This window comes from Dermacentor albipictus, chromosome 1 (assembly GCF_038994185.2).
Source record: "Dermacentor albipictus isolate Rhodes 1998 colony chromosome 1, USDA_Dalb.pri_finalv2, whole genome shotgun sequence".
Lineage (NCBI taxonomy): Eukaryota > Metazoa > Arthropoda > Arachnida > Ixodida > Ixodidae > Dermacentor > Dermacentor albipictus.
In genome coordinates this window covers 413,729,401-413,757,337 of record NC_091821.1, presented here as the reverse complement: position 1 = coordinate 413,757,337, position 27,937 = coordinate 413,729,401, and the positions used below count along the sequence as shown (strand labels likewise).

The following is a 27,937-nucleotide window of genomic DNA, read 5'->3' as shown; positions in this document are numbered from 1 at the left end:
ACTCTTGGGTCAAAGGAACGACAATACAGTAGTGCAAACAATCACAAAGGCATTTATTGCACCTTTCATTGATCAATGCCTGCTAGCCAAGTTGCTATCCACAAAACATGCCAATGGGCGCGCGACAAATCGCGGAAGTCCGACTCACCGTGACCGGATAGCGAGCGAATATGTTCGCCCCTTGCTGGATCCCAACGCCTGGTTGTTCGCGTGTACGGTCACGCGAACGGTGGCTCTTTCATATAAGGCCTCACGAGACGGTCTTGCAGAAGCATGGATCGGCGCACGCCTGGCACGTCCGCGCTGCTTGCCGTCCCGAACCAAAGAGGAAGCGTGTTCTCCCTTGCGCCCCCAAGTAACCCTGCCGTGAGGCGGCGTTGGCAGCGCAACACTCGCGCCATCTCTCGCATGGCATGGGGCCCGCGGCGAAGCCGGAAGCTATACAGGAAAAACAACATATCAGGGAACGTGCGACAGTCGCGCATCCCCACAAGACAAATGTGATAAGAGCTATATTATGTGACCTATCATAACTGCGTGGTGCCAATACAGACAGGATATGCAGGGCATGTAGCGATGTGGACAGTAGCAATGGAATGATATCACCAGTGTACAGAGCAATGAATTCATTCTTTCTCTGTTACTGATAATCGAGAACTGCATCAATTAAAAAATGTGAGAAAAATTAAGAGAAAAATCATGTGTGAAGGAATACTACTCATCATATCTATTGCAATTATTCTCAGACAGCATTCCCTCTTTTTTGCTTTTATTATTAGTGCATTTATATAGTACTGCTCACCTGCTGTTCCATGTGTTCCATCGACACATACACGATCAGTTCCAAGCCTCTTGAAAAGCTCCTGTTGTGGTGTGGTCATGATGACTAGCATAAAATATGTCATCCAAAAGGTCCTCATTTTTTCTCTAAAAGAATGTTATTTTTTGGTGTTTAAAGAAGAGCAATGGGTTCTCCTTTTCACTATGCATCCTCTCAACCCAGAGTTGCACGCTCACATAGTCATTATCATGTAGCCGCTCGGTCTTTGAGACTCTGGCATCCCTCATTATGTTGCGGAGACCCTGCTTGCTTAACAGGTTGATGCGGTGCAATGTCTCATCCACGTTGGACCGCACATTATCCAGTACTGCATCAATGGACACGCCTTCTCGCAGCTTGTCTTGAGAGAGTAGAGAAAAAGTGTATATTAGTTGAAGCATAAATAACTATTACCGAGCACGCAAGGAAGTGAAATGGGCACTGATGAACATTTTTTAATATCATTATTTAGAATTCCTCTAATTGAATAATGAGTTACATTGACTTACAAAAACCTTTTGCAATGGTGGGTGTTAAATAGTTCAAGCTGTCGCAACTTTTGTTCTTTTTAGGCCAGCTCTTTGCAAGGACATGGTGCTATGCAGCCTTCAGCTGCTGAAGAGGCAAAATTACATTTCTGAATTACACTACACGGTTACATTACATTTGAAGAGGCAAGATTACATATTTAAGTGTTTCAATGTTTGGTGTCATTGATAAACCGTCATAGGGATTATCTGCACCAGTGTTATCAGGTACGTAAGTGAAGAAATTTATTGTGTGTACCAAGTTTACAGCTAGGCTGCCAATTTCATCCTTCACTGTTGGTAACCTTGTTCGCACAAAAGACATTACTGAAGCATTGTGAAAGCATTGCACTGGACTGGACATGTGAAGATTGTGGTTCATATCCTACCCAGGGCAAAAATGTCTTCCACTTTTATTTCCTTTACTAAATATTGCCATTATTTACAATTTCTATCCTTCAGTTAGGACTTCCAATTGCATTCCATAGTGGCATGCCACCATAGAAGGGCAAAACAGAGTCGGCAATCGAAAACGTGCAGCATTTCCAGATTAACTTAAATATAAACATCACTGTTACTGACTGCATTGATGGACATAATTTCATTAATGTCAATATAAAAACTGTCAATTAAAGCTTTCAGCAATTATTTATATAGTTGATTTATCAGTCATTCATTCATATTTACGGAGCAGACACACCTGTGAATGTATGTTTTGAAGGCTATGCAGTCATGTGGGTTTTTGAGTTAAAGGTATTATTTCAGTCAAGTAGAGTACTGACTGGACACTTGAAGCTGTTTTACGAGTTCACGTCTAATACCCAGGGTGTCTACCAAGTTGACATTTCGAAATTCCCCAAGTTTTCCAGGTTTTCCCTGAGTGCCACTGCAAATTTCCCTGAGTGATGCAGAACTATGTTTTATATCAACATGGGCTGAAACCATATCGCCTGATGCTGTCACTCTCTAGTAAGCACATGAAAAAAAAAGCAACTTAATCCAATTTGAATACTAAGGAGCAGTGTTTCTGTTATTCAAAAAGAGAATAGACGGCAGGGGTTAGTAAAATGCACAGCAAATAAAGTGTCTTCGAAAACAATTGCCAATAAGGTCGGACATTATCAAATACGAATAAAAAGGAGATGCATACAAAGGCAAATATTTTCTAATATGAGCTATTTCTATCAACTGATAGCAACCTCAGTGGCATGAGGCCTGAACTCTGTCACAATTGAGATTCTCTCTCAACAGCTCGTAAGTCAACCTCAATAGTCCTGACATACTCTCAGCCCACGCACGACGCCAGAGTGTTGTGTTGCACTGCTTCAAAGAGTGTATTTTGGTTTGGATGAGGGACACCTGCATCTCGGCATCAGCCAAAACTTTACTTTTTGAGCTCAAGCTCTTTCAAAACGGCGGCAACAAGCTTCCTTTCTCATTTATTCCTCAATGCGTAGGTCACTTCTGTTCTTGTCCGCCTTCCGCCACTCGTTCGCCCCAAGAACCATTTGAAGCATCTTGATCAGTTGCACAGTCCACGACCGATTTTTCGAGCTCCCTAGGGGCCGCGAAAACGTCCGAAAAATCGGCCAGTTGGAAAAAAATAAATGCGTGTCATTTACTGCCCTTAGGGGCTCAAACCGCCACAGGCACGTTCGAAAACGCTCTGAAGGCCTGTCGGTACACATATTAGGCATACCTGTGCTCGTACTGTGACAGGAAATGCCGGGTGCCCGCGTGCATAATTAAGATATACATACTGTATTCCGTGGCGCCCCTTCCCACGCTTGTTATGCTTCACTGCAATACTTTTCCGTAAGCTTTACCGAGTAACATTTCTGTACAGTGGCGAAGCTGACTTTCACGAACCGGCATTATGCAACACACCGTGTTTTCCAAGTTTGTAAGCCAATCGCAAGGACCACAAAGGTGGAGTCCGTGCCATTGCTGACAGCAGCGAATTCTTTCAATAAAAAGTTCGGCACCCAATGGCAAGAAGCTTCGTAGCGAACGTCGAAGCAGCTAGGCCTAGCGTTGCCGCAGTGGTGGCAACGGGTGCCAGCGGATCTGCGTGCGAGTGCCGGTTCGAGGCGGCGAAGTAATGAAAACGGCAGCGGTGGTGCCTTTGATTAATGCCGTTTCGAACCTGCGCTCGCGGCAAAACGTCCGGAAAATCGGACGGCAAGGAGTTCTTGCGTCGGAAATTTCACACGTTCTGATACGTTGACACTATAGGGTACGAGGTGGCGCCGCGAAGCCGTCCAAATTATCAGGAATCTGGAAAGTCGCTCGTTGACTGTACACTGGCAACTCCTCCTGCCAACGACGAGTCATTACGATTCCTGTCTGCTACTCGAGCCAGCATTACCGCGACTTTCGACCCTTTCAATAAAATTGCCGCTAATTTTCCCTGATAGAGGCCCAAATTCCCTGAGTTTTCCCTGACTTTTTCCAGACTACCCAAAATCCCTGAGAATTCCCAGTTTTCCCGGTTGGTAGGCACCCTGAATACCCCTGTCACACGGCAAATCTAATGTCATTTACAACGAATGACATTTGCTGATAATGCCATTTCTTTAGTGTCACACGGTAAAACGTAAGGACATTTTCGTATATGACATTTACAAACAAATGAGTTCGCCAAACTCATTTGCATTAGTTTGGAACTGAATGTGTATCCTCGACACCACAAGTTTACCAGTGTTTTGCAAACAGTACATGCTTCTTTTTTGTTTTAACAAAAAATCACTGTTATTCTATCCATTTTATTACCTAATTATTGCTTTAACGACGTTAAAGTCCATCACGTGCGTAAATACAGAAAACTACTCTCAGTCCAGTGACCAGACAGCCGTCTTTAGCTTTCGCTGCAGCAGTTGTCTTGGTTCTCACCGGAGCATCGGCCGCGGCCACTTCAATTGACTTGGCATAAAAGCGTGCGCGTGTTTACCTGTGGCACGCGCCAAGAATGAGGATATTAGAAGCTCGCATGCACATCAGAACGGCGATGACATGCAACTGCCCTTCTCTTACCACTTTAGCAGATGTAGCGGACGCACGTATCGTTCTCTTCGCCCTGTTGCTTGCCTTAGCTCGGCTCTACTTCGTTGGCAATGTCGACAAGTTCGTGATCGAACGCTACGGTTTGAAAGCAACGATCACGTATTCTAGTGGAATTTAGCATATTGGAAAATAATTATTGGACAAAAGTGAGTTTGAGGCGTGTCTTTTTTTTTTTACTATCGTCATTGTCATCATTTTCAAATGACAGTTTTCGCCTTGTGGCAGCGTGCTGCAATAATGACATTAATCGCAAGAAATGTCATTTGTTGGAAATGACATTAGATTTGCCGTGTGACAGGGGTATAAGCCTAATTATCGTGATCGTTCCAATCATGTTTCATTCACATAGCTGATTCATGAGCATTCAAAATATTTAGGTACCATATTTTCCAAACCATAGGTGCCACTATTCTTTTCATTTTTGTCCAAGCGTATTATACAACAGTGTAACTTATATATGCAAGACCAACATGAGACACTCTTTTTCTCCAGCAATGTACTTGCAGTTTATTTTACCTGCTAGAATGTGCGGCTCATGAAATTTTTTTTTTACTGAAGTTTAGTGCCCTGAAATAGGTAAGTACGACATATTAGGATAAGTGTATAAACATGCACAATCGCATTTCACGATGCTGACCCAAGTTAAGATAGATGCATCTTATACAATGAGTTATATACACATAATTTTTCTTTGAAGGTTGTGAAAAGAGGGGGAAAGGGGGTGACTTGTACAACAGTTCAAATTATAGTCCAGAAAGTATGGCACATGGTTTGTGAGCCCTACATATAGTAGAGTAAAATACAACTTCAGCTGATGAAAGTTTCACATGGAAAGCACATCTGCTGTGGATGACCTACAGTAGTGGTGAGAGGTCGCAGTTTCATCGATGTCTGTAATACTTGCACATCAGTTTCGGCAAAATGGCAGACATAATTATGTACAATGCACCTTAAGTAATCCCAAGTGGAAATTATTCCAGCTTACTGCTATTTTGAGACATTGAATCCCACTAGGATCATAAGTCATACCAATCCAGTTAACTGCAAGCCTGAAAAATAAAGCAGAAAGAGAAAAAGCCACAGTCTGCTGCGTGGCCTACAGTGCACCAGGAGGCACTACACCTTCCTGCTTGGTACATGAAATGATGCAAACAAGTATAACTAAAGTTGTTGCCTGCAATAAGAATAGCCATATAGGTCAAATATAGGCCACTGGCTGTGCCAAGGTAGTTGTTACCACTGTGAAATTGGAGAACGGTTCCCTTTTTTCTCTCTCTCTCTGAACTCTTCAGGCATTGATACAATGTAGCAAAATGATAAACATGTTTATGATGTCATTAACTATAATGCCCTGCAGTCAGTAAAGGTGGCCTCGAATGATGTGGAAATCATGAATTTCAAGCGCACTAACATGTGCTCCAAGTTCACTGCATGGTCTGGCATGAGTATTGCCTTGTATTTGGGGTGTTGAAAACTCAACAACCACTCTTTATTTATTATAAAGCAGAGCAAAAGTGGTTTCTTACCAGCAATAGCAGCTCATTCAGACTTGGACAGAAAAACACGACCCAGTTCAAAGTCGTGGCCTCTGTGCTTGAATTGGAAAACCACATACATACACCTGTGTTGTCTTCGGTCACAGCCATTGCCGCAAAACATCTTTTTCCACACTTAACACTTGAAGGCCACTTCAGCTTTTGTTTACTGTAGCTGTGGAAAAAGATAACCGGGTGGTTTATTCTAACTTAAGCACTGGACTTCCAACACATGCTTAATGGTGGTTCTACTACACCATTTACACCATTTAGCTACTATTCAACTTGCCTGAAACCTGGCTACGTGAACTGCGCAAAGGTGCGGTATTTTCACGCTTTCAGGGCAACGCAGCGTTTTCAGCAGGGGTATGAGAAGAAGACTTAAATATAGGAAACAAATAGTGAACGTGCAAGTAATTCAGTTTGAGATGGATCATCTACTAGACTTCTCAAATATTGAGTAATATTTGCAGTAATGCAATGGATTGCCCGAAGTCAATGCATTGCATGCAGCATTTCAAGGGCACTTGGTTTGTCTCTAAACAAGAACACAAAACAAATCTGCGTTTTTACATGCCAATACCACGATCTGATTATCAGGCATGCCTCTCTCAGTAAAAGTCTCGTCCTGGCTGTCAACACCAATCGAAGGAATTACTATATGCAATGCTAACAGGGTACGGTGACAAAAGCAGCATTCATAGCAAGCACAAGGCATGCGCTAAGACCCATTGACCACTGGAAGGCACACAGTTTGCATTGCATACACAGGGTGTCTACCAAGTTGACATTTCCAAATTCCCTGAGTTTTCCAGGTTTTCCCTGAGCACCTTTGCGAAATTCCCTGAATGAGCCAGAACTTTGTTTTATGTCAAGACAGGCCGACACCACGTTGCCCGATGCTGTCACTCTCTAGTAAGCATACTGAAACAAAAAAAAAGACTTAATCCAGTTTGAATAGTAAGGAGTAATATCTATTTTATTTAAAAAGAAAACAGAAGGAAGGTGTAAAATGCACAGAGAAAGAAATGGTAAAGCCCATTCCAAATTGAGTCGAAAATTTTGAAATACGAATGAAAAGGAGATGCATACATAAGTAAATATTTTTTTAATATCAACTATTTCCATCAACTGATAGCAAGCTCATCTGTATGAGGTCCTGAACTTTGTCACAACTAATTATTAAGGTTCTCTCTCAGCAGCTGGAAAGTCAACCTCAACTGTCCTGACATACTCTCAGCCCGTACACAACATCTCAGTGTTGGGCTTCACTGCTTAAACAATTTATTTTGGTTTGGATGAGGGTCACCTGTGTCTCAGCGTCAGCCAACACTTAGTTATTTTAGCTCAAGCTCCTTCAAAAAGGCGCCGGCAATTCCTTTCCCGTTAATTCCTCAGTGCGTCGGTCCTTTCTGTTCTCATCCTCCTTCTACCACGCTTTCACCACATGGATCATCTGAAGCATCCCCTTGGTCAGTTGTACAGTCAACATTTGATTTTTCGAATTTCCGAGGGGCCGCAAAAAAAAACGAAAAAAAAAACGGGCAGTCTGAAAAAAATTAATGCATGTCTTTAACTGCCTTTAAGGGCTAAAATTACCACAGGCAAGTCTGAAAAAGCTCTGAAGGCCTGCCAGTACGCTTATTAGGCATATCAGGGCTTGTACTGTGACAGGAGACGGGGTGCACGCATGTGTAATTAAGGAATACATACTATGTCCCGTGACAATTGCCCCCTTCCTACGCTTGTTAAGCTTCACCGCCTAACACTAGTGTACTGAGGCGAAGCTAACTTTCGGAACTGGCATTACGCAACGCGCTGTGCTCTGCGAGTTTCAAAGCCAATCGCGAGGATTACAAAGGCGGAGTCGGTGCCATTGGTGATAGCGGCGAATTCTTTCAATGAAAAACACGGCACCGCACGGCAAGAAGCTTAATAGCGAACATAGAAGCAGCTAGGCCTAATGTTGCCGCGGTGGTGGTTACGGCTGCCAGCGGATCTGCCTGCGAGAGTGCCGGTTCGAGGCGGCGAGATAATCAAAATAGCGGCGGTGGCGGCTTTGATTAATGCCATTTCAGACCTGCAGTCAGGGCAGTATACATTGACTATACGGAGTACGTGGTGGTGCCGCAAAACCGTGCAAATTATCGGGCATGTCCGAAAATCGGGCGTCTAGAAAATCGGTCGTTAACTACTCTGGCAATACATCGTGCCGATGACACGGCGTCAATGACGATTCGTTGCGATTCCTCTGTTACTGGAGCCAGCATTAACACGACTTTCGTTCCCTTTCAATAAAGTTACAGCTAATTTTCCCTGATGGAAGCACAAATTCCCTGATTTTTCCCTGAGTTTTTCCAGACTGTTCAAATTCCCTGAGAATTCCCGGTTTTCCCGGTTTTCCCGGTTGGTAGACACCCTGATACATGTATTCTTGCATGTGGTTCAGAACTGTATGGCAATTTTCACTCAGCTGCTTTCATTAGCCCACAAAAGTTTTATTTAACTATTTACAAAGGCTTTCTACCTACTCAAATAAAAGTACTTGCAACATACTGGCATGGTACCAATTGGCTGGTTCTGGGTGTTAAAATTTTCTTAAATGTGTAAGCATCTCTATGCTTACCAAACGTCCATCACGCAAGATAAAAATGTGGGCCGATCCCAGAGATAGTGCAATACTGGGCCAACCCACGGCGGAGGTGAACAGCCTTCAAGCACTAAACAAAGTGAAAAGTGCACACAATATAGATAGAGCATGCAGCAGCGAGTGGCTTTACCTTTGTTCTGCCTGTCGCTACCACGAGATCGCTCGCAAATCTCTCAGCACACACCGCACCCTGCCCCTTTCGCAGATCGCTTTCAAGATATGGGCCCGCTCTTCAAGGCAAAGCGACGAGAACACGGCGTTCAAGATATGGTCCACGCAACGCATAATGGTTTGACGTAGATGGATAAGGCACTAAAGAGCAGTATCAGCTTATAATGATCAGAACGTCATCAGCACACCTGGCGCTGCCGTCTGCAGCAGTCCGTGTTGCTGCGACGCTGCTGTTTATACCGGTCATATTAACTTCCATAACACTTTTTTTTGTTCAAGTACTCTAAAGAGCCCAGGAGGCATAGGGGTGGGGGATGTTACGATTGGCTAGCGGGGATAGTGACCTTCTGGCTTCGCTGCAATGAATCGCTTCGTGAAGCCAACAACATGCCCCCTTCGAATAGCCCTTCGGAGCCAGTAAGGCTAGACACGTTTGGTGGACAGGATTGTTAGCTGGTTCACTGTCACCTTCAGGGACCAATTGGAGCAAGAAAACTCCTGGAAATGTTTGTTCTATGGCGTTCCCCCATGTACTCTGGTAAAAGTCACAGTCATGACAGATTCAGCAGCTAACTGCAGAGTCAGCTCAGGAACCAAGACGTGCCAGCTTGAGTCAAGCGTGACAACACCTGTCTATGAGGCCCCACTCATTTTGGTGTGTTCAGTAAAACAAAAGTGCAAGAGAGTGTATGAACCTTCGCCCTCAAATGCGGGTACTTCGACGACTTTGGACGCTTTGGTTGGGCGAAGGTTGGATGGCAGCTTTTCCTGGCCTAGGGATCTAGTAAGGACAGAGAGTGTTTAAGCAGACATTTTCGGCTGTTCAGTGTGCATCTCAGTCATGCTAGACTGATCAGATGTAATGTTCTCCACCCTTCATGTAGATATTGTAAATAAATCCCCTACTCCTCATTCTTAACGAGAACAAGTTCCTCCCTTCAACAACATCCTTCGCATGAATGAGTCGAACAATGGTATGGGCCAGGTACCCTTTTCATGGCAGACACCAACTCTTACAGGGATTACAATGAAAGGGGCAAAAAATACCAAAAGTACACAACTAAACAAGAAATATGAATTGGAACAACATGAATTAGTGCAAAAAAATGACTTATTACAGGGTATATACAATGTGTGAAAAAAACATAGTAATGACAAGGGTCAAGGTTCCTAAAATACTTATCACAATGAGCTGTTTCACATTACAAAACAATGGAAAAAAATTTAAGTATGGATTACTAAACAGGAAAGCAAAATTGCATATTAAATAAGAACATCAAGAAATGCAACTGGAACAGAACAGCAAGGTAAGAGGTAGTTCAGATTTCTAGGAACAACTTCAAATTATGTACAAATGAGTCGTGTCAGATAGCGAGGAGGAGAGGTGAGTGGAAAAACGGATTAGTGTGGGCGAAGATGGGTGCGATTTTAAGTTGGTGATCAAGCCGTCAAGACACACGTCACAAGCTAGTCTGATATTTAGAGTAATGTGGGATAACCGGTTGGAGTAAATGAAAGAAGGACAATAGTGTCAGAAGCCTGCGTATATTGAGAGGAGCTAAATTAATTTAATATTTGATTTCCGTAACTCTAGATGTATGCGAGTAGTTTCTTGTGATGAAGCGAGCAACCTTATTTTGCAAAAGACTCGAGTTTGTGCTCGAGGTAGGCCTCGACACAAACTAGAGTCAGCGTCAATTAAGTAATTAATTAAGACACAAACTAGAGTCAGAGTCAATTAAGTAAGCGAGAAATTTTGTCTTGGAGTTAGCCGAGTGCAAATAGTGCCTTATGAAGCCAAGAGATGTGGTTGCTTTAGTAGAGTTTGCCGTTTTTACACTCTGCTAAGCAGCTGAGCGGAGCGGATGTGCGAATGCACATGCGCCCTCCGCTTAGCTGCAAGCGGGCTGGCGGAGTCAGAAACACGGTCTGCTTACAAGCTGCCTGAACAGAAGGTTGCTGCCATTTTTTCTTAGCAAGGTGGTCGATGCACACACCCACTCTGGCTTGTGCATCGAGGCACCTTGCCTGCCTTGCTCTTTACAAGATAGATTTGCACAGACGAAGACTTATGTCTGCTAGAAGGTGCGATGCTGACCCATTTGAAAACCTCGCAGCGCGGGAGTATGTGATGCACGCTGTGCAGCATGTTAGCATCAGAAAGGATCAGATTGTATGCAAAATGCAAGCTCGCTGGCTATCATGTGGCATTCCCCAAGATGGGGCTTTATTTTCCACTGGATAAAATGGACCGGTAACACATTACAAGTTCATGTTTAGATGCTTTATGGACAAATAAGCTATATGTATTCGTTTTACTTATAAAAGTTTTACTTATAGGTGCTTTTATTTTGTTTCATTACCCTGAATTCGGCCAGAAGGCACTGCAAATACGAAAGGAACATCAAGCGGAAAGCCAGAGAAGCCGAGATAATCTCGTGGGTGGCGGCAATGGAAAATAAACCTGCTACGAGTAACTACTGAAGAGGAAATAACGATATCGGGAAAGAAACAATCTATTATAACTCAAAGGGAAGTTTATTACTTTCTGAAACGAGCTCAGGATGCCTCAGAACACGCACTTATACAGCAAAATATAAGAAGGAAGAAGCATGTGCTTGCTGCGGTAAAGCTAGGGAAACAATAGAGCATGCTTTACTAGAATGTGAAATATCTCCCCAGCAGTAGATTTAGGCACCACTGGCCTATACACCATTAATAAAATATATCCAGAGAGGGAGATTAAGATGGACTGCAATGATTGTAATGGCATCATTGGAATCGGACATATGCTGGTGGGGTGTCCTGCGACTCTCCCCAACCTCGTTGAAGAATGGACACAGTGGGAGAGAAGGATACAAAGCGCATTGTCTCAGGACCAACTAAGGGCAGTCCAGGGGGCCCATGATGTCGCTGAAAGGCTTGGCCTGACAGTGCCAACGTGGGAGCGGCCCGCCTTGGATTGAGAAGTCAAGCCTCTGGACCTCATTACAATAAAAGTTTTCATACACACACACACCATTGGCCTGCTTGAAGCCCTTGGGTTCAGCAAGAGCAGGGGGAAAGTAAAAATGTATGCAGTAAAGATTGGTAAGCAGCGAATGGAAGATTGGTGGACAAAAAGTAGGGAAACGACAAACAACAGAGGCTTGCAAAGACAAAGTTCAGAAAGTTTGGTTATGGGAAGTCATCGTGGGTTTTTTTTTTCTTTGTTAACATACGTCGAACATTAGGCAATACAAGAGCTTCATGGCGCAACCCACACCTCTTTCCAAAGGGGACACTCGTAGCACCTATCCATTCATCCCTCTGCTCCGCTAGGCTAGACATACAACTAAAACGTGCAATCACCCACCACTCCACCATGTGGCTAAGCGGGGAAACTTGGAGCGGGGAGAACTGTAAAGACACTAAACTAAAACATTCTAGTGAAAATCACATCTACGCAAATGTTCCATGACAGATCGAATGACAAATGAACACCCAGATATTGTGAATACCAAGGCTACGGGCATGTTTTATAATTTTGTAATTACATAACACGGGTTTAGCTGTAGTCCTGAATCTGATAGCTTTTGTAATATTAATGTTGATTTCCGCTTGCTTACTGCCCCACTTACAGAGATTGTCTAGGTAAGATAGAAGGTAGCAGGTATCCTCAGGGTTACTAGATCACGCAATCATCAGCAAATAGTCTATGATCATAAACGCCTACCATTACTAATATCGTTAATATAATCTAAAAACAAAATAGGCCTGAGCATGGAACCTTGCGGTACTCCAGATTTGACATGATTTAATGGAGACAAATGGTCATTGATGAAAACTGATTGCTACCGGTTAGTTAAAAAGTTGGTAGTCCACCTAGTTATTCTCACATGTATGTTAAGATCTGTCAGTTTATGAATAAGCCACAATTGAGGAACCTTGCCAAAAGCCTTCGCAAAGTCCACAGATATTACATTGATTCGATAAAAAAGATAATCAATCGTGTAAAAGTCCATGCCGATTGATAAAGAAAAAGTTTTGTTCTGTAAGAAACTTCATTAGAGCAGATGAAATGATAAGTTTGCAGTACATGCTGGTAAAGAAATTGGTCTGTAATTTGATGGGTTAGACGAATCACCAGATTTAAATATGAGAATTATGCAAGCTGCTTTCCAATCATTTGGGACGCATCCCGTGTCAATACATTGCTGAAAAAGCTTGGCTAAAATGCGACATATTGCAGGTTTGGATATCTTAAGAAGTTTAGGGCAGATGCCATCACAACCAGGAGCAGAGTTAGTTGGAAGACAATCGATACAGGACTGTACTACTTCAGAAGCGATATTAATGTTGTGCATGCTTGAATGCAAAATAGGGGCCTGAAAGCTTCTAGGTACACCAGTCTCATCTGTGAAAACGGATGAAAAAAACTTGAATTCAATAGCAACACGTGCCGGAGAAAGAATGTTACCATCCTTAGATAACGGTACCGTCAAGTTCGATAATTTGGGTTTCCTAAATTTTTGTGTCATTGCTAAGCATGTCTGAAATGTCATGGTTGAAAAATTTATCTTTGGCTGTTGTTGTTACGGTCCTGCATAAGTGTGCGTGCTCACGATAGGGCCTCCAATCTTCCACAGATGCTCATAGTTTAGCTCTGCAATATAAAGGTTTCACATGCGTCACAAACCAAGTGCTTTCTGTGCAGGCTGTTATTTTGAATTTTGGAATATGCTTTGCTTTTAAGTGTGATCAGCCCATCATGAAGTACCCAGTTTGTGGCCGTATCCTTGAAAAGGGGTTGATAATGACATTCGGCTGTGTGGAGATGAGCAAGTGGTACAATGCTTAAGCGTACTTAAGTCCCAGAGGAGTTTCTGCATGAATTTTTCAATTGTTTATGAAGGTTTCTTACCTATTCAAAGGAAAGTGTTTGCAACATACTGATGTGGTACTAATTGGCTGCTGCTGGCTGTTGGCCTTGGTATCTTCCTTTGCTGTTGAGCAGCATTTACTGAGTGCACAGTAATAATGAGCTGCACCAAATGGCTACACATTACTGCTGTACTACTCCAACTATTCCAAAAGGACCAATTTTTCTGCTCCAAAATGCACCACGACTACTTATTTCCTAGTCCAAATCCTTAACTGGCTAGGCCACCACTGCATGCTGACACACCACCCACTGTGGGTGTGGGCTGTATTAGCCAAGTCTCAGTAAGACAAAAATAACTGTGGCACTGTTCTTTTTGAGCTTTGTTACTTAATGAAAAGGCTTTGAATTCAGGCCACCAGTGCTGCAATAAAGTATTCCTATTCCAGCCGCCCCACTTGTTAAGAGCTGCATGCCACCTGCATTACTGGCTGGGCCAGTCACTTGAAATCGGTGGACTATAAGGTTAGAGTAGAATCAAACAGAAGAATTTTTTTCATATACTGGCTTTGGACGTCCCCAAATTTTTGGGATGGGCCTGCTATAAATTTTACGTATTCATAACATAGGAAGGTTATGACGACATGTAACCCAGGCAGGCAATGCTTTTGGAAACGAACTTTAAACTTTGCCACTCCGACAGTGGTGAATAGAGTGATCTGTTGTCATGTTTAGCAGTACTACTTGCATCTGACCGCTGGATGTATTGTGTCACTGTTCATTATTTATTACATGTGCTTATACCATGTGCTCCAAAAAGATGTTCCAATCATTGGTGCAATCTACTAATACCAGCTACATACTTTCGCAATGTCTCTGTAGGCATCTCTTTAAATCCTTTTATGTCTAACACGATACACAAGGACTCCCCTGTAATCACTGACACAGAAATAGTACAGTGTAGTTCTAAGACAAATGTGCTTAACTCATATTGGTGACAACAAATAGTTTAACATTGGTGCTGTCATAGGTCTGGTTTGCGATTACAGCCGACGTCTTGTGGTTGATTAAAGGAGTTCTTTAACAGCAAGGTCCAGCATTACCAGAGCCTGATGGCTTGTAGACCCACCATGTTGTATTAGTGGTTTTGGTGTTGCGCTGCGAAAGTGAGGTTGTGGGATCACATCTCGGTCGTGGAGGCCACATTTCGACGGGGTTCGACGAGGTAAAAATGCAATGCCCGTGTACCGTACGTTGAATGCACGTTAACGAATCCCGCGAGGTGAAAATTAATCCGCAGTTCACCGCTACAGTGTGCCTCATCAGATCTTGGCTTTGGCACGTGAAGTGTCAAAATTTGAATGTTTTATTAACCGCAGGTACGGTGGCTGCCTAGTTCCTGCGTCATTTTAGATTACCTTTATTGTTAATTTCTACCTCCGTTTCCTCTGTTTGGGCTCCCTGGGACTAGGCCATAGTGGCTATGGCTAGATGCACCAATGAAAAAATCTACGAGTGTAGAAGCGTTGCAAATTTCGGTTCCTTAAAGTCAACTTTGCCATCATACACTGCGGTGAAGTATACCACGAATGCAAAGGGGCCACTGTGAGGGGACACAGCACGAATTCCTTCATTATACACATGCATTCCAGTTTTCTGTCACAGTATGAGCACGGAGACAACTAATAATCAGAACTTTATTTCTAAGAAGTCGTTACAATTTGTTGGGGTCCTTCAAGCGAGAAGCTGTTGCAAACAGCTTGAAAGTGCTTGACAGCACAGCAGTCAGTGTAGAAGAAAATAAAGCACGCATATAATTATATATTATATATTGACACGTGTATACATACATTTATCGGGCGACCACGTTTCGCCGCCTAACAAATCTTATCGCACAGCGCGGCACGCGCCTGCATGTATCCGAAGTTTCTGGAAAGTTATCGATGCTTCTATCCGCTGTCTGTTGTCGCCGAACCTTGTGTTATCTGATTTCATCGCGTGACGCGAATGGTGTAGAACTTTGTGGAAGGCACACGAGCCCCAACAAGTCTGGAACATTCGATGACTACTGTATAAAAGCTGACACGCTGGACCCGCTGATCAGATTTTCGACGATTGCCGACTGTGTTCGCTGCTATCATTGTGCTTTAAGTGTAGGCTGTTTTGTGTGCACAGGTTCGCCCAATAAAAGCTAGTTTTGTCTTTCACAGTACTGCTGCTGTGTTCTTTAACGTCACTACCACGTGACAATATAGTGATATACTACATACTATATTAGCTCGTGCTTAACAATGGTAATTGCACAGTTATAAAATAGTAAAGAGGGGTGGACAGTGCAACTGTATGTCCCAACCGAAACTAGCATGAACACTGTGTGTACAATATATATATACATATATACACTGTGTTCATGTTATGTCATGTTCATGTGTGTGTGTGTCTGTGTATATATATATATACATATATATATATATAGAGAGAAAGAACAGCGCATTAGTAACTTCCAGTGACAGATATCGTTTGACATTTGATATTGACATTTGTTCCCGCGTGCAGGCATCATGTAATGAATGATTCTAGACCAAAAATTATTTCGCGTTTCCGGATAAAGACATGAACATTAATAATGCCTTGGTTTTCATACTTATTTAGAAGTTAAGGAACATTACAGGTTAGCGATTGCATTAGATAAATTGTTAGCCTTTTTGGCACGAGCCATCTATCCTGGCTGTAGTCCCGACAGTAATTTTACAAGTGAAGAGACTTTGTTAGAGGAAAAAATATGAATACAGTAAAGGAAGGCCATTCACATCTGGCAGTTTGAAAAGTGGTGATGTTGTGTGGAGGTATGGAATGTTAGAAATAATTCTGACGAGCACGTTTCTGAAGAAAAAGCTTGTGTTAGTGTTCACGGTGGTGCCCCACACACGCATGCAGTAGTTAATGTGAGACGCAAATAGTGCTGGGTAAATTTGTAATTTCAACTGTTCTGGAAAGAAATAATATTTTTAAGGCTGTTGTGGCTGGACCATCCCAATGAAGTGGAAAGGAGCGCGTTCGCTTTAGGAATGACATCGCAAGCCTCCAGACCAGAGACAAACAGGCTGGTATCATCCACATATAGAATGGTTGTTGCCTCGGTTTCTGCGAGGGTTCATCGAGCAATAAGGTTCCCAAAGAGCTCCAGCCCCACGGGAAGGTGCGAGGTGAAGTCCAGCAACACTCATGCACGCGGCTGTTCCCCCACTCTCCATTCCCCCCAGCTGCACTTTGCTTCGCTGCACCGCTCATTCTTGGCTCAGCAGCCGTCCGACATGGAGGTTCCCATTGTTGATCCCACCAAGTACGAGATTCGTTCCGTAATTCGCTTTTTGCACGCAAAAGTGACTCCACCCGTGGATATTCATCATCAGTTGACAGAGGTGTATGGCGACAAGTGCATGTCCGTTCAACACGTCCGAAAGTGGTTCAGGGAGTTTAGTGCTGGTTGAAAGAAAGTCCACGATGAAGAACAGAGTGGAAGACCGTCAGTTTCGAAGGTGGTTATCAAGATGGCCCAACGCAAAATGCTTCAATCGAGGAGGATCAACATCCGTGAACTTATTGCTCAAATTCCTGGAAGTTCTTACGGTACAGTGGAAAGAGCTTTGACTAAAGTATTGGGGTATCAGAAGTGTTGTGCTCAATGGATACCGCAGTTATTGACATCAGACTACGAGGAGAAACGCCTTGACTGTGCTCGCCAGTTTCTTCAAAATTGTCAAGAAGATAAGGAAGGATTGTTGGACTCCATTTTTATGGGAGACAAAAAGTGGGTGTTTCATTTCACTCCTAATATGAAATAAAAATCCAAAGAGTGGCGTCACCCAGAGTCACCAGTCGCAAAGGAGTTCAAGCTCCTTCTGCTGGCAAAGTCATGGCCACTGTTTTTTGGGATCATAAGGGGGTACTGCTGATCGATTTAATGGAACGTGGGACAACAATGAACTCTGAGAGCTATTGTGCAACACTATGAAAACTCAGGCAAGCTATCCAGAACTGCCGGCGAGAACGCCTGGCAGCCAGTGTAACACTGCTTCACGACAACGCTTGACCTGACATCTCCTGTCAAACCCAGGAACTTTTGACAAACTTTGGGTCGACTGTCATGCCCCACCCACCGTACAGTCCGGACCTCGCACCTAGTGATTATCACTTGTTCCCCAAGCTAAAGGAACATTTGAGTGGCCAACGCTTCCGGAGCGATGAAGAAGTCGGAAGAGGTGAAATGCTTCCTCAACGGGTCGGCGCCAGACTTCTATGACACTGGGATACAGAAATTGGAGCACTGTATACAAAAATGCGTAGAAAAAGATGCCGATTATGTAAGTTTCATCTTTCCAATAATGTAAATTTCTATGAGAATAAACAATGTTGTCTTTTTCTAAAACTGATGGGAACCTTATTTCTGGATCAACCCTCGTATGTCTATCATGTCATTAACGTAAATGTCGAAGGGGACCTAAAATGCTGCCCTGTGGGACACCGAACAATATTGCCCTGTCGGAGGAAATACTATTTCCAATGACAATGTATTGCCTGCAATCAAGCAGATACGAACACAACAAAATGTGTCATTCCGTGTACACCGTTGGCAGTCAACTCTGTTAATAGAATCTTGTGTTGCATTGTCAAAAGCCTTGCTGTAGTCAATAAATATCCGGACTACTAGGTTTCATTTTTCTAGCTTCTTGATTAACGCCTGCTGAACAAGCAGTGCAGTTTCGGTAGAGCAGGTCATCAAAGCTGTTTCTCCATCGCCAGGGTTCGTGTCATGCTCTCCAACCATGATTCCTCGCTCCTTCGTGCCCTCCAGAGGGGCATGGTCATGGCCCCCCAAACAAGGGGCTTAAATTACCACAGCAATTAAACTGCAATTTTTCGCTTTTAATATGCTTCAATGCAATACACTGCATAAGCTTCCTTGCTTAACTCAACTGTAATGCGGCAGAGGTGACTTTAGGAACACTTTCTAGACATACCAAACATTATGTGCATTCTGGTCGGAACTACATCTGACTTAACATTCCGACACGTCGGCATATGGATGGCCCTTGTGCAGTTTAAGAGCACGAATACGCATGCTGGTTGTGGCTTGAGGAAATGTGATTGCTTAAACAAGTTTCAATGCCAATGCCCTAGACTGAGCTTCACCACAATGCAGTTGTGTTATGCACTGGAGCTTCCGTAATGTATTGCGGTCCATCACTGCAGCAACGTCAGAACCAGCTTTGAATGGGTGTCAGGTGAGTTATTAGATGTCTCGGTGCTCATACTGTGACAGATGACGGCACATGTGCGCATGTATAGTCGGGAACATGTGCAAGGCTGTGTTGCAGTCTCGTATACGGAGCTTGCAAGATGGGCGAAGCAAGGGCCCAAATCACCACAACCCTGCCGGAAATAGCTCTAAATCCCTGCCTGTACACTTCTTAAGGGTCTCGGTGCTTTTACCGTAACCGGAGATTGCACATATAATAGTATATTTTCAAAACTGAGCTCATTGGAACATCTTCCTGTTCATGCTACGCACACAAAAATGAGGAAAAAGAGAAAAATTATGCAGATCCCACACCCTGTGGGAATTGATGTAAGTGAAGCTTTCCATGCTGGATGCTCTGATTGATGATAATTAGCAGTGTTGACGGCTAAAGCTTAATTTCTTCAACATTTAGGCTAACATGAGATTGGAGAATTGATGTTAAACGTTACCTTGTGGGCACCACTGCTGTTTGCCTGCGTAATAGGCAGAACACACAGGGAGAGGTGTTTGCATGAGGCATTTTAGTGGGCCATATCTTATAACCCCTGAGAGGGTTGAGTGTTGTCATTTCCTCATATGGCACATCGCGTTATGGCAGAAGTATTAAACTTGAATTGGATTATGGGGCTGTACGTGCCAAAACGACACTCAGATTATGAAGCACGGCATAGTGGCAGACTCCAGATTAATTTTGACACCGTGATGTTCTTCAATGTGTCCCAAAATCTAAGTGCACATGGGTTTTCTATTTCGCCCCCGTCGAAATGTGGCTCCCACGATTGGGATCAAATCCATGACCTCTCGCAATGCCATAGCAGCAGAGCTAATGCGGCAGGCACAGAAGTGTTGATTTGACGGTCAACCACTTCTGTAGTGTTTCCTGGACGCTGCGGTGCATTTTAATTAATGCGGCTCTGCTTCTGCACGCCCTGTGCGAGTTGCCCGCTTGACATATTTGCATGGTGTTTATTTTTTCAGAAATAGCAGCAACATATTGCACTGTGCCTTGAACATAAGCACCCCACAACCGCTGTTGTATGTTAGTGGAGTTTCCTTGCCTTCTCATGTCACTTCCCCCATCTTATACGGGAACTGCCTCTTCTCCTCCCTCTTCTCTCTACAGTTCTATCTGTGTCCCCTCTTGCCTCGCACGTAAGCGCTGCAGTTTCTTCAGTGCTTCCGAAAGGAGTCACGGATAATTGCAGCTGTCAGGTGGCTAATGTGACAACGGCCAGGGAGCTCCAGAGGGCATTGTGCACATTCGATGCAGTGGGATGAAAACAAGCTTCTCCCATCTCCTTTCCTCTCTTACTTGTGCCTGTCATGTATATACACACTCTGAACACTCCCCTCCCCCCCCCCCCCCCCCTTCCCGACGTGGCATGTGTGACATTAGCAGCTGGAGTGGGAAAGTCAAAGGAAGAGACACATGCGTAAAGGATTCTATGCTTACCAAATGAGGAAACCCGTCCGTCACGTAAGATGATTGCTTTCAAGATAAGGCCGGCATGAGCGAGCGAATTGTAAGATCGGGCCTGCGCAGCCGCGCAATAAGCAGCGGCCGCTGATGTACAGTTGATAATGGTTTGCATCGAGAGGAGGCAGCATCATTGACCACATCTACGTATGACGTCTACCTAACGTGACACTGTTCAATTACGTCACGTAGAACAGCACGCATTGGCCAGTGCTCATCTTCCATGAAGCAGCAACATCATCCAAACGCACCATGATATAAAAGGAGTGAACAGTGCTACTACTGGCCTCTGCTTCATACTCATGCTGGTCTTGGTTTAACATTTTGGTGTTGCATCTGCGCTTCTCCATTTCATGATTTTATCGTGGCATTTCTCGCAATTATATGAAACGCAGCAGCATATGATGACAAAACCGTAGGTGATCAGTAGCAAATGCTTATGCATCATTTAGATAACTCCGACAGGATACTCTGCATGTAATTTTATCTTTTTCCACTTTCAGTATGCTTCAGCGCTATGGTATGCTTGACCGCGTAACCTTGCTATGTCCAGTGTTTGTGACCCTTTCCCACTGTTGGTATACTTCATCACAATGCTAAGTGCATAGTTGAATGCGTAACACCACTGTATTGGGATGAAGCTAACTTATGGGTCTGACATTAGACAGCTTTAATTTAGCGTACGCAGCTGTAGCGTATGCCATAGTATATATAGCGTATGCTAATCAGCACACATTTTTTTTAGTTTTAGTTGGCCTGTGAGATGTTCAGATCTCAGAGGCCATGTGCCGTCATTGCGGCTATCTCCCGACTGTAGCTATAGGTGGTGCTAACATGTCGGATGTTTCTTTCGTTAGGCTTCGACTCACTCGAAACGAGAAGCGATCTCGAAAACACTACAAGGTTATCCATAATACTCTGTCATCGTAGCAGCCTGAGACTAAGCGAAAGTCATTTACACAGTCAGTTGCTAAGAACGAAGTCCATATACAAAAGCAACGCCAAATTCAATTCGAAGCTGGCAGCCGGGGCCACCGCCATGTTTCACGCAAATTCCGCAAACCACACAAAGACGCTAATGCTAAATCTGAGAAATAGTGTGTGTACGCTATATGCAATGGGTCGTTTAGCGTTCTGCGCATGCGCAGTGATGTACGCTTAACTAAAACTGTCTATTATGCAGCACATTTTAGATGCTTGCTGGTTTTAAAGTCCGAAAGCTGAGATACAACAGCATCACACACTATCACGTGAGGAAAACGAACCGCTGCATGCAGCAAGTAGCGTCAGCATAAGCACTAGATTACAATCGAACAGCTCTACAATGAAGACCACAATTAATTTGCCTGCAAAACAAAGAAACTTATGCGTCCCTGGCGGCTGATTTATGTTTATAAAACGAATGCCGCAACAGTGCCGCCACTGCCCCGCGAAGATGTCACCAGGGTAAGCTGTGCCCTAGCGCTAACAGCAGTGTATTTGAAGAGCGTGCTGATATTACTAGTTCCGTTGCTCTGCCCCAGGATTCACTCACCTCATATGCTACTTGTAACGGACCAACGGCTGACGAATGCATGGATAGGCCGCGAATGTCAACGAAGGCGACCAAAAATTTTGTAGCAAGGGAGGCTTAGGGGCACTAGACAATCGGGGGCTTAGCTTTGCATGGTTCCTGCATTTGTTTGGAGAGCAAGCTGGGAACCTCAATGGAGCACAGCGTGGCTACAGTAGAACATGCTGTCAAGGATATTTTGCAGAGAAAGATTAGCGGTCTATTTCATTAAGTCTCTCTTGAATTCTTGTTAAAGATTTTCTTTTGTTGAAAGTGCTTAGCTATTGTGAGCAGTGAGCTGCGCAACCTTTAAAACAAAGTGACCTGCATAGCGAAGGATTTTGAAGGTGCGAGCACTTTGTTAAAAAGGCTTTGACTACATAGATACATTCAGAGCAGCGCTTTCTGCCCTTTAGCCCATGCAGAATTTGTAGGTCCTATTTGCGTCACCAGGATCTGCCAATGTACTGCAGTGAAGCCTTTAATATGTGTCCCAATGTCCAATGCTGCGGAGTTCAATATATCCATTTACTGTCTGAGCAAGTTTGATGTATGAAGTTTCATATACATGTAATTCTCTTGGTGATTCACCACCTGTTATTTAAGCAATAATTCTATTTATAATTGTTTCATACAACAAGGTTCAATTGTAATGAATTATTGCTATATGACATTCTTCCCATTATTATAACTAGTACTTTCAAGCTTCGAACCTCCCAGCTTCCTCATACAGTTGGCCAATGTGACAGTACACCTGACACAACAAGCCATGTCGTACACTTACTCTGTGCATGTTCACAGCCCATGCAAGCTTGTGCTGAAAGCTTGTTGCTGCTTGCAGAGGTAAACATTTCACTTGACTGTTGTAATGATCTCGCTGACTATGTGACAGAATAAACAGTTACTCCACAATAAAACATAGTATGAGGCCATTTTGTAAACACGAGTTTGAAGTAAAACTGTGCCATGCATCGTCGAAAAAGGAAAACAACATTACAGGGATGAGCATAGTTATCGTGGGCTTGTCTCTATAGCTTTTATGTCTTGCTTTGTCCACATTATGCTGCACAGTTTTAGTTGAAGCAGTTATTGGCTGGCAGACGTCTTCCCATCATGTTACTACGAGTTTTGATGAAAGCAGTCTTGGCTAGCCTCTCTAGCCCTGGTTCTCTGGCTTAGGTGCTGGTGCCTCCAGTAGTTCAGATTTGAATGGGTGCAAATTAATTTTCCCTCTCAGTGAAATCAGGGGAGGCGCTGCGATCGCCGAGGAGTGTAGACGTGCTCGCGTCGGCTCTGTGTTCGTGAAATGATTTTGCAGCATTTTCTTGCGAATTGTGGCCTAATTTTTACACCAGTCGATCCGTGAAGATACCAGGACTCCATAGACGCCTCATTTTCAGGTGGAACACTCGATTTCCCTGTGCTACGGACATTTTCCTGTGCTGCGAACGTTTCTGTGAATCACCCACGCCACCGCCGCGCGTGCACGCCGGGCGCACCGGATGCGCGGCGCGCACTCGAGCGAGTTCCGTATCGCCGATCAAGTTTCTCTGCCCCAGCAACGAGAATGGAGCTCGAAGTGGCCGCCGAGACGGGCTGGCGAACAACTCGCCTTCGCCAACCGGCGAAGCTGAGGGACGACTCTTCACCCCAAAATGACTCTACCCAAACCTCAAGCACTCGTTCTCGTTCCAAGACCAGGCCACCAGTCAAGGCACAAGTTCTAAAGGCTGGACGCATGCCTCCGCTACCTTCCAACCAAATCAAAATTATCATTCGCCCCAAGGGAGCCCTCAACATTGCCAAAATTGGTAGTCCTACCGTGACTACAGCCGTTCTCCAAGCCGCACAGCTCAGCCCAGCAGATATTCAGCAAGACACGGTGTGCCCCAACACCCAACAAAACATTGTCGTTGTAAGTACGCCAAGTCTGCAGAACGCCGACCGGTATGTCTGCATAAAATCAATTCAAGTCAATGGGGTCACGCACGATGTTAACGCGTATGAGACGGCCGCCGAGGACACCACGAAGGGAGTCATCTGCGGAATCCCCCTCTCCGATACCCCACAGCAAGTCAACGCCAATATCATCAATACCCACAACCCCCTCGCACTAGCCGCAAAATGCATTGGAACAACAACCACCGTTGTTATCGCCTTCAGTGGCCCCGACGTGCCATATCTGGTCTGTTACGGAGCTACCTTAATCCCATGCTCATTATTCCGCAAGCAAATAGAAATTTGCTACCAATGCGGCCGCCTCGGACATCGCATGGATGTCTGCCCTTTTCCCAATAACAAGATCTGCAGAGGTTGTGGAGTCCGCAACCCACCTCCCGATCACACGTGTAACCCCAAATGCTCACTGTGCGGCGGCCCTCATCTTACAGCGGACAAATCGTGTACGGCTCGCTGCAAGACACCATACGTTATTCGCAAGCGCATTGGGGAACGCCGAGCTGCAATGCAAGCCACCCTTCAAGAAAGCGACTTCCCGCCCTTGAACTCCAAGCCCCGCTCCAGATCTCGGACTCCATCACGCTCGAGGCAACATTGTTCCCGGACCCCTTCACGTTCGAGACAGCGCCGTTCCCGATCCAGATCTACCTATACCCCACCCGCCAAGTCTCCTACTAACAAGGTGAGCTTCGCAGAAGCCCTTAAGGGCACCTCGCGAGAGGGTCGCAACACACCTTCTCCACAGTCCACGAGCACCAATGATAACGCAGAAATAGCTCACCTCAAAAAAGAAAATGCCATTATGCGCGACCTAATTCACAAGCTCTCGCAAGAGGTTCGCGATCTTAAACAATCCAAGACACCTGCTCCTACACCACCCACCAAAGCGTCCCACTCCTCTAGCCACGACGCTCTACTGACACCAGCCCCCAAAAAGCGGGCCCTCCAAGAGGGAGCCACGGGCCAAGTGCGCTCAGAGGTTAAGGACATGCTAGTCTCACTTCAAAGCACGATGACCGCACTCCAGAACGCAGTCAAATCCATGCAACACGCCGTTCTCGCACTGGCACAGCGCGTCACAAACATTGAAACCCACGTACAAACTCTCCCCGTGCCCGCTCATTCTACCCTCCAAACCCCCCCGCACTGCCCCTGACGGCATCCCCCAATCCCCATCATGGCCCACACTAACAGAGATACACTTATCTGGCAGTGGAACTGCAGAGGCTATCTCCGCAAACAGCCAGTCATCCGTCAACACCTTCGTACCCTCACCCGGCAACCGGACGTCATCATGATTCAGGAAACCCATATCGATTCGGTCACCCTCCCAGGTTACCAACCTTTCATCCCGATACATGCTTCTCGCCGCCTCTGCACTTTCGTCCGCAAGAGAATCACCGCCATCGAACACAATCTCCACGACCGAAACATCGAACACCTTCTCGTTGAACTTATCCCCACCAGGAGATGTAAGGAAAGTATTTTTCTCCTTAACGTGTACAGCCATCCCTCTGCCAAAGTTCGAGGCCGTTTTCTCACCCTCTTCCAGAAGGCCCTTAACGTAGCTGGCACCAACCCCCTCGTTATCGGTGGAGACTTCAATCTCCCCCACGCGGTATGGGGATATGGCTACTCGACGACGGCGGCTCAAAACCTTTGGAAAGACTCCCAAGACCTCGGCCTCACTTTCATTACAGACCCCACGTTCCCCACACGCCTCGGTAGCTCCACTTCCCGCGACACGACCCCCGACCTGACATTTACCAAGAACGTCACCAACGCTCAATGGAGCAACACACAACATGATCTCAGTAGTGACCATTCCATCATTGCCATACTTATCCCTCGGATAGCTGCAGTTACTGCCAAACCCCGTGAGTTCACTTGGGTTGACTGGGATGCATTTCGCAAGCATCGATCCGCTGACCAGCACGCGGAACGCATAGAGGACATTGATGCATGGACCCGAAATCTCCACTCCGATACCAATGTAGCCACGCGCACCGTTACAACCGATGCCCCCGTCGAGCGCATGGACAGTAGATTGGCCCATCTCCTCGCGGCTAAAACATCCATCCTATCCCGCTGGAAAGGGCAACGTCTCAACAGGCGCCTCCGCGCTAAAATAGCCCTCCTCAATAAGGAAATCGAAGCCCATTGCCTCACTCTGAGCCGTCAGCAGTGGACTGAACTGTGCAATACTGCTGACAGACAGATCCATTGTCCCTCTTCTTGGAAGCTTCTCAAACACCTCCTCGATAGCCAAGCCACCCGCTCTTCCCAACAAGATCGCCTCACTAAACTTCTCTATACAGAAAGGAAGAAACGGCCGCGCCCAAGTCTTAGACTACCTCACCAACAAGTATCTCCCCGTGGGCCCAGTGCAATCTCACGGCTCCTACACCGGGGCCCCCAACCCCCCACTGGACGAAGACTTTAGTGTCGCTGAGATCCAAGCCACCCTGCATAAATTAAACAGCCGTTCTGCCCCTGGGCCCGATGGGGTCACTAATAAAGCCCTCCGTAATCTGGATGATGCCTCCATCACCCACCTGACAGATTATATCAATGACTGCTGGCGTAATGGTGCCATTCCGCCGGCCTGGAAAACAGCAAAGGTCATCCTTATTCCCAAACCTGGCAAACCTTCTAGCCTCGATCATCTTCGTCCCATCTCACTAACCTCATGCGTGGGAAAGGTTATGGAGCATGCCTTCCTCACGCGAATCAACACCCATCTGGAAGACACTGCAGCGTATCCTCACACTGTCATTGGCTTCCGGGCCCACCATATACTAGAAGATAGAACACGTAGTACTAAAGCTATACTCGGCCTCGACCTCAAAAAAGCATTTGACAGCATAGCCCATTCCACCATTCTTGACCGCATCTCACGCCTTAATATCGGTGCGCGCGCTTATAATTACGTCAGAGACTTTCTCTCTAATCGCACGGCCTTCCTTTCGGTGGGGGATCTCCGCTCCGACGCCCAGACTTTGGGCAGCGCGGAAACCCCCCAGGGCTCCGTTATCTCCCCAATGCTTTTTAATCTTGTCATGATCGATCTTGCCAAGGAGTTGCAGCAAGTGGACGGTGTCACCCACACCATATACGCTGACGATATAACCATCTGGGCCCACAAAGGCAGTGACGGCGAAATAGAAACGGCGCTACAATCCGCCATTGAAACAGTCGAGACCTATATCCAAGGCACGGGGCTTCGCTGCTCCCCTGCAAAGTCCGAACTCCTTCTCTACAGGCCTACTCTCCGTGGCCGCCGTCCAAAATACTCCACCGCTAAACGCCATTACGAAGACATTGCGCTTCATCTCACGGATGGCAGCCCCATACCCCTCGTCACCAATATCCGTGTGCTCGGCTTGTTCATAGAGGCGAACGGAGCGAATGGCATGGCCCTCGCCAAAATCAAGAGAAATACAGCCAACACCATGAGACTTTTGAAGCGGGTCTCCAACCGCCGTGGGGGTATGAAAGAGGAGAATCTGCTCCGGTTAATCCAGTCTTTCGTAATTAGCCACATCACCTACGTTGCTGCGTATCTAAACTGGTACAAGGCTGAACAAACCAAGCTCAACATCCTCCTACGCGGTGTCTATAAACAAGCCCTCGGCCTCCCCGGTTGCACCAGCACTGACCTCCTCCTTCAACTAGGCGTCCATAACACACTGGACGAGCTCATCGAGGCCCAACGTCGCTCTCAGCTGGAGAGACTCACTCTCACAGCCACGGGTCGCCATATCCTCACCTCGCACGGCATCACCTACCACCATCAACACGGCCATAAGCACTAGATCCCCTCCGCCATACGAGCTTGGATTCACGCCGATCCTATCCCCAGAAACATGCACCCCAAATACAACCACGCACGTCGCACAGCACGTGCCACGGCTCTCACCAAATCGCTTACTCGCCACGACGGTGTGAGTTTCGTCGACGCTGCCGAATATCCCCACGGTACCCGCTTTGCAGCCGTCACCACGCGTGAAGGGTCTCTCC

At 45.4% G+C, this 27,937-nt stretch overlaps 2 protein-coding genes and 2 long non-coding RNA genes across 7 annotated transcripts in view; 1 reads left to right on the top strand and 3 right to left on the bottom strand.

Annotated features, from left to right (window-relative positions):
* LOC139046726 (uncharacterized) overlaps positions 1-9,685 on the top strand; it is a 45,842-nt gene extending 36,157 nt beyond the window's left edge. For 2 of the 3 annotated variants that reach the window (XM_070532228.1, XM_070532226.1), the window contains exon 7: positions 8,801-9,685. In XM_070532228.1, the coding sequence (XP_070388329.1) occupies positions 8,801-8,895 (95 nt within the window). In that variant the 3' untranslated portion in view covers positions 8,896-9,685. Of the gene's footprint in view, positions 1-1,392; positions 2,033-8,800 lie in introns of those variants that run through there. The other variant, XM_070532227.1, reaches the window with a different exon arrangement.
* The window catches only part of LOC135913067 (gastrula zinc finger protein XlCGF57.1-like), a 106,852-nt gene that overhangs the window by 70,714 nt on the left and 8,201 nt on the right, over positions 1-27,937 (bottom strand). The window lies entirely within an intron of this gene.
* Positions 33-1,385, bottom strand: LOC139054723 (uncharacterized). Its single transcript, XR_011511455.1, has 2 exons — positions 803-1,385; positions 33-438 (listed from the first exon to the last, which is right to left on the bottom strand). It is a non-coding gene; the product is annotated as an uncharacterized lncRNA (long non-coding RNA).
* The window catches only part of LOC139054722 (uncharacterized), a 31,823-nt gene continuing 7,259 nt past the window's right edge, over positions 3,374-27,937 (bottom strand). Inside the window, exon 3 of the long non-coding RNA XR_011511454.1 lies at positions 3,374-6,120. This is a non-coding gene — a long non-coding RNA (uncharacterized lncRNA). The remainder of the gene's footprint in view (positions 6,121-27,937) is intronic.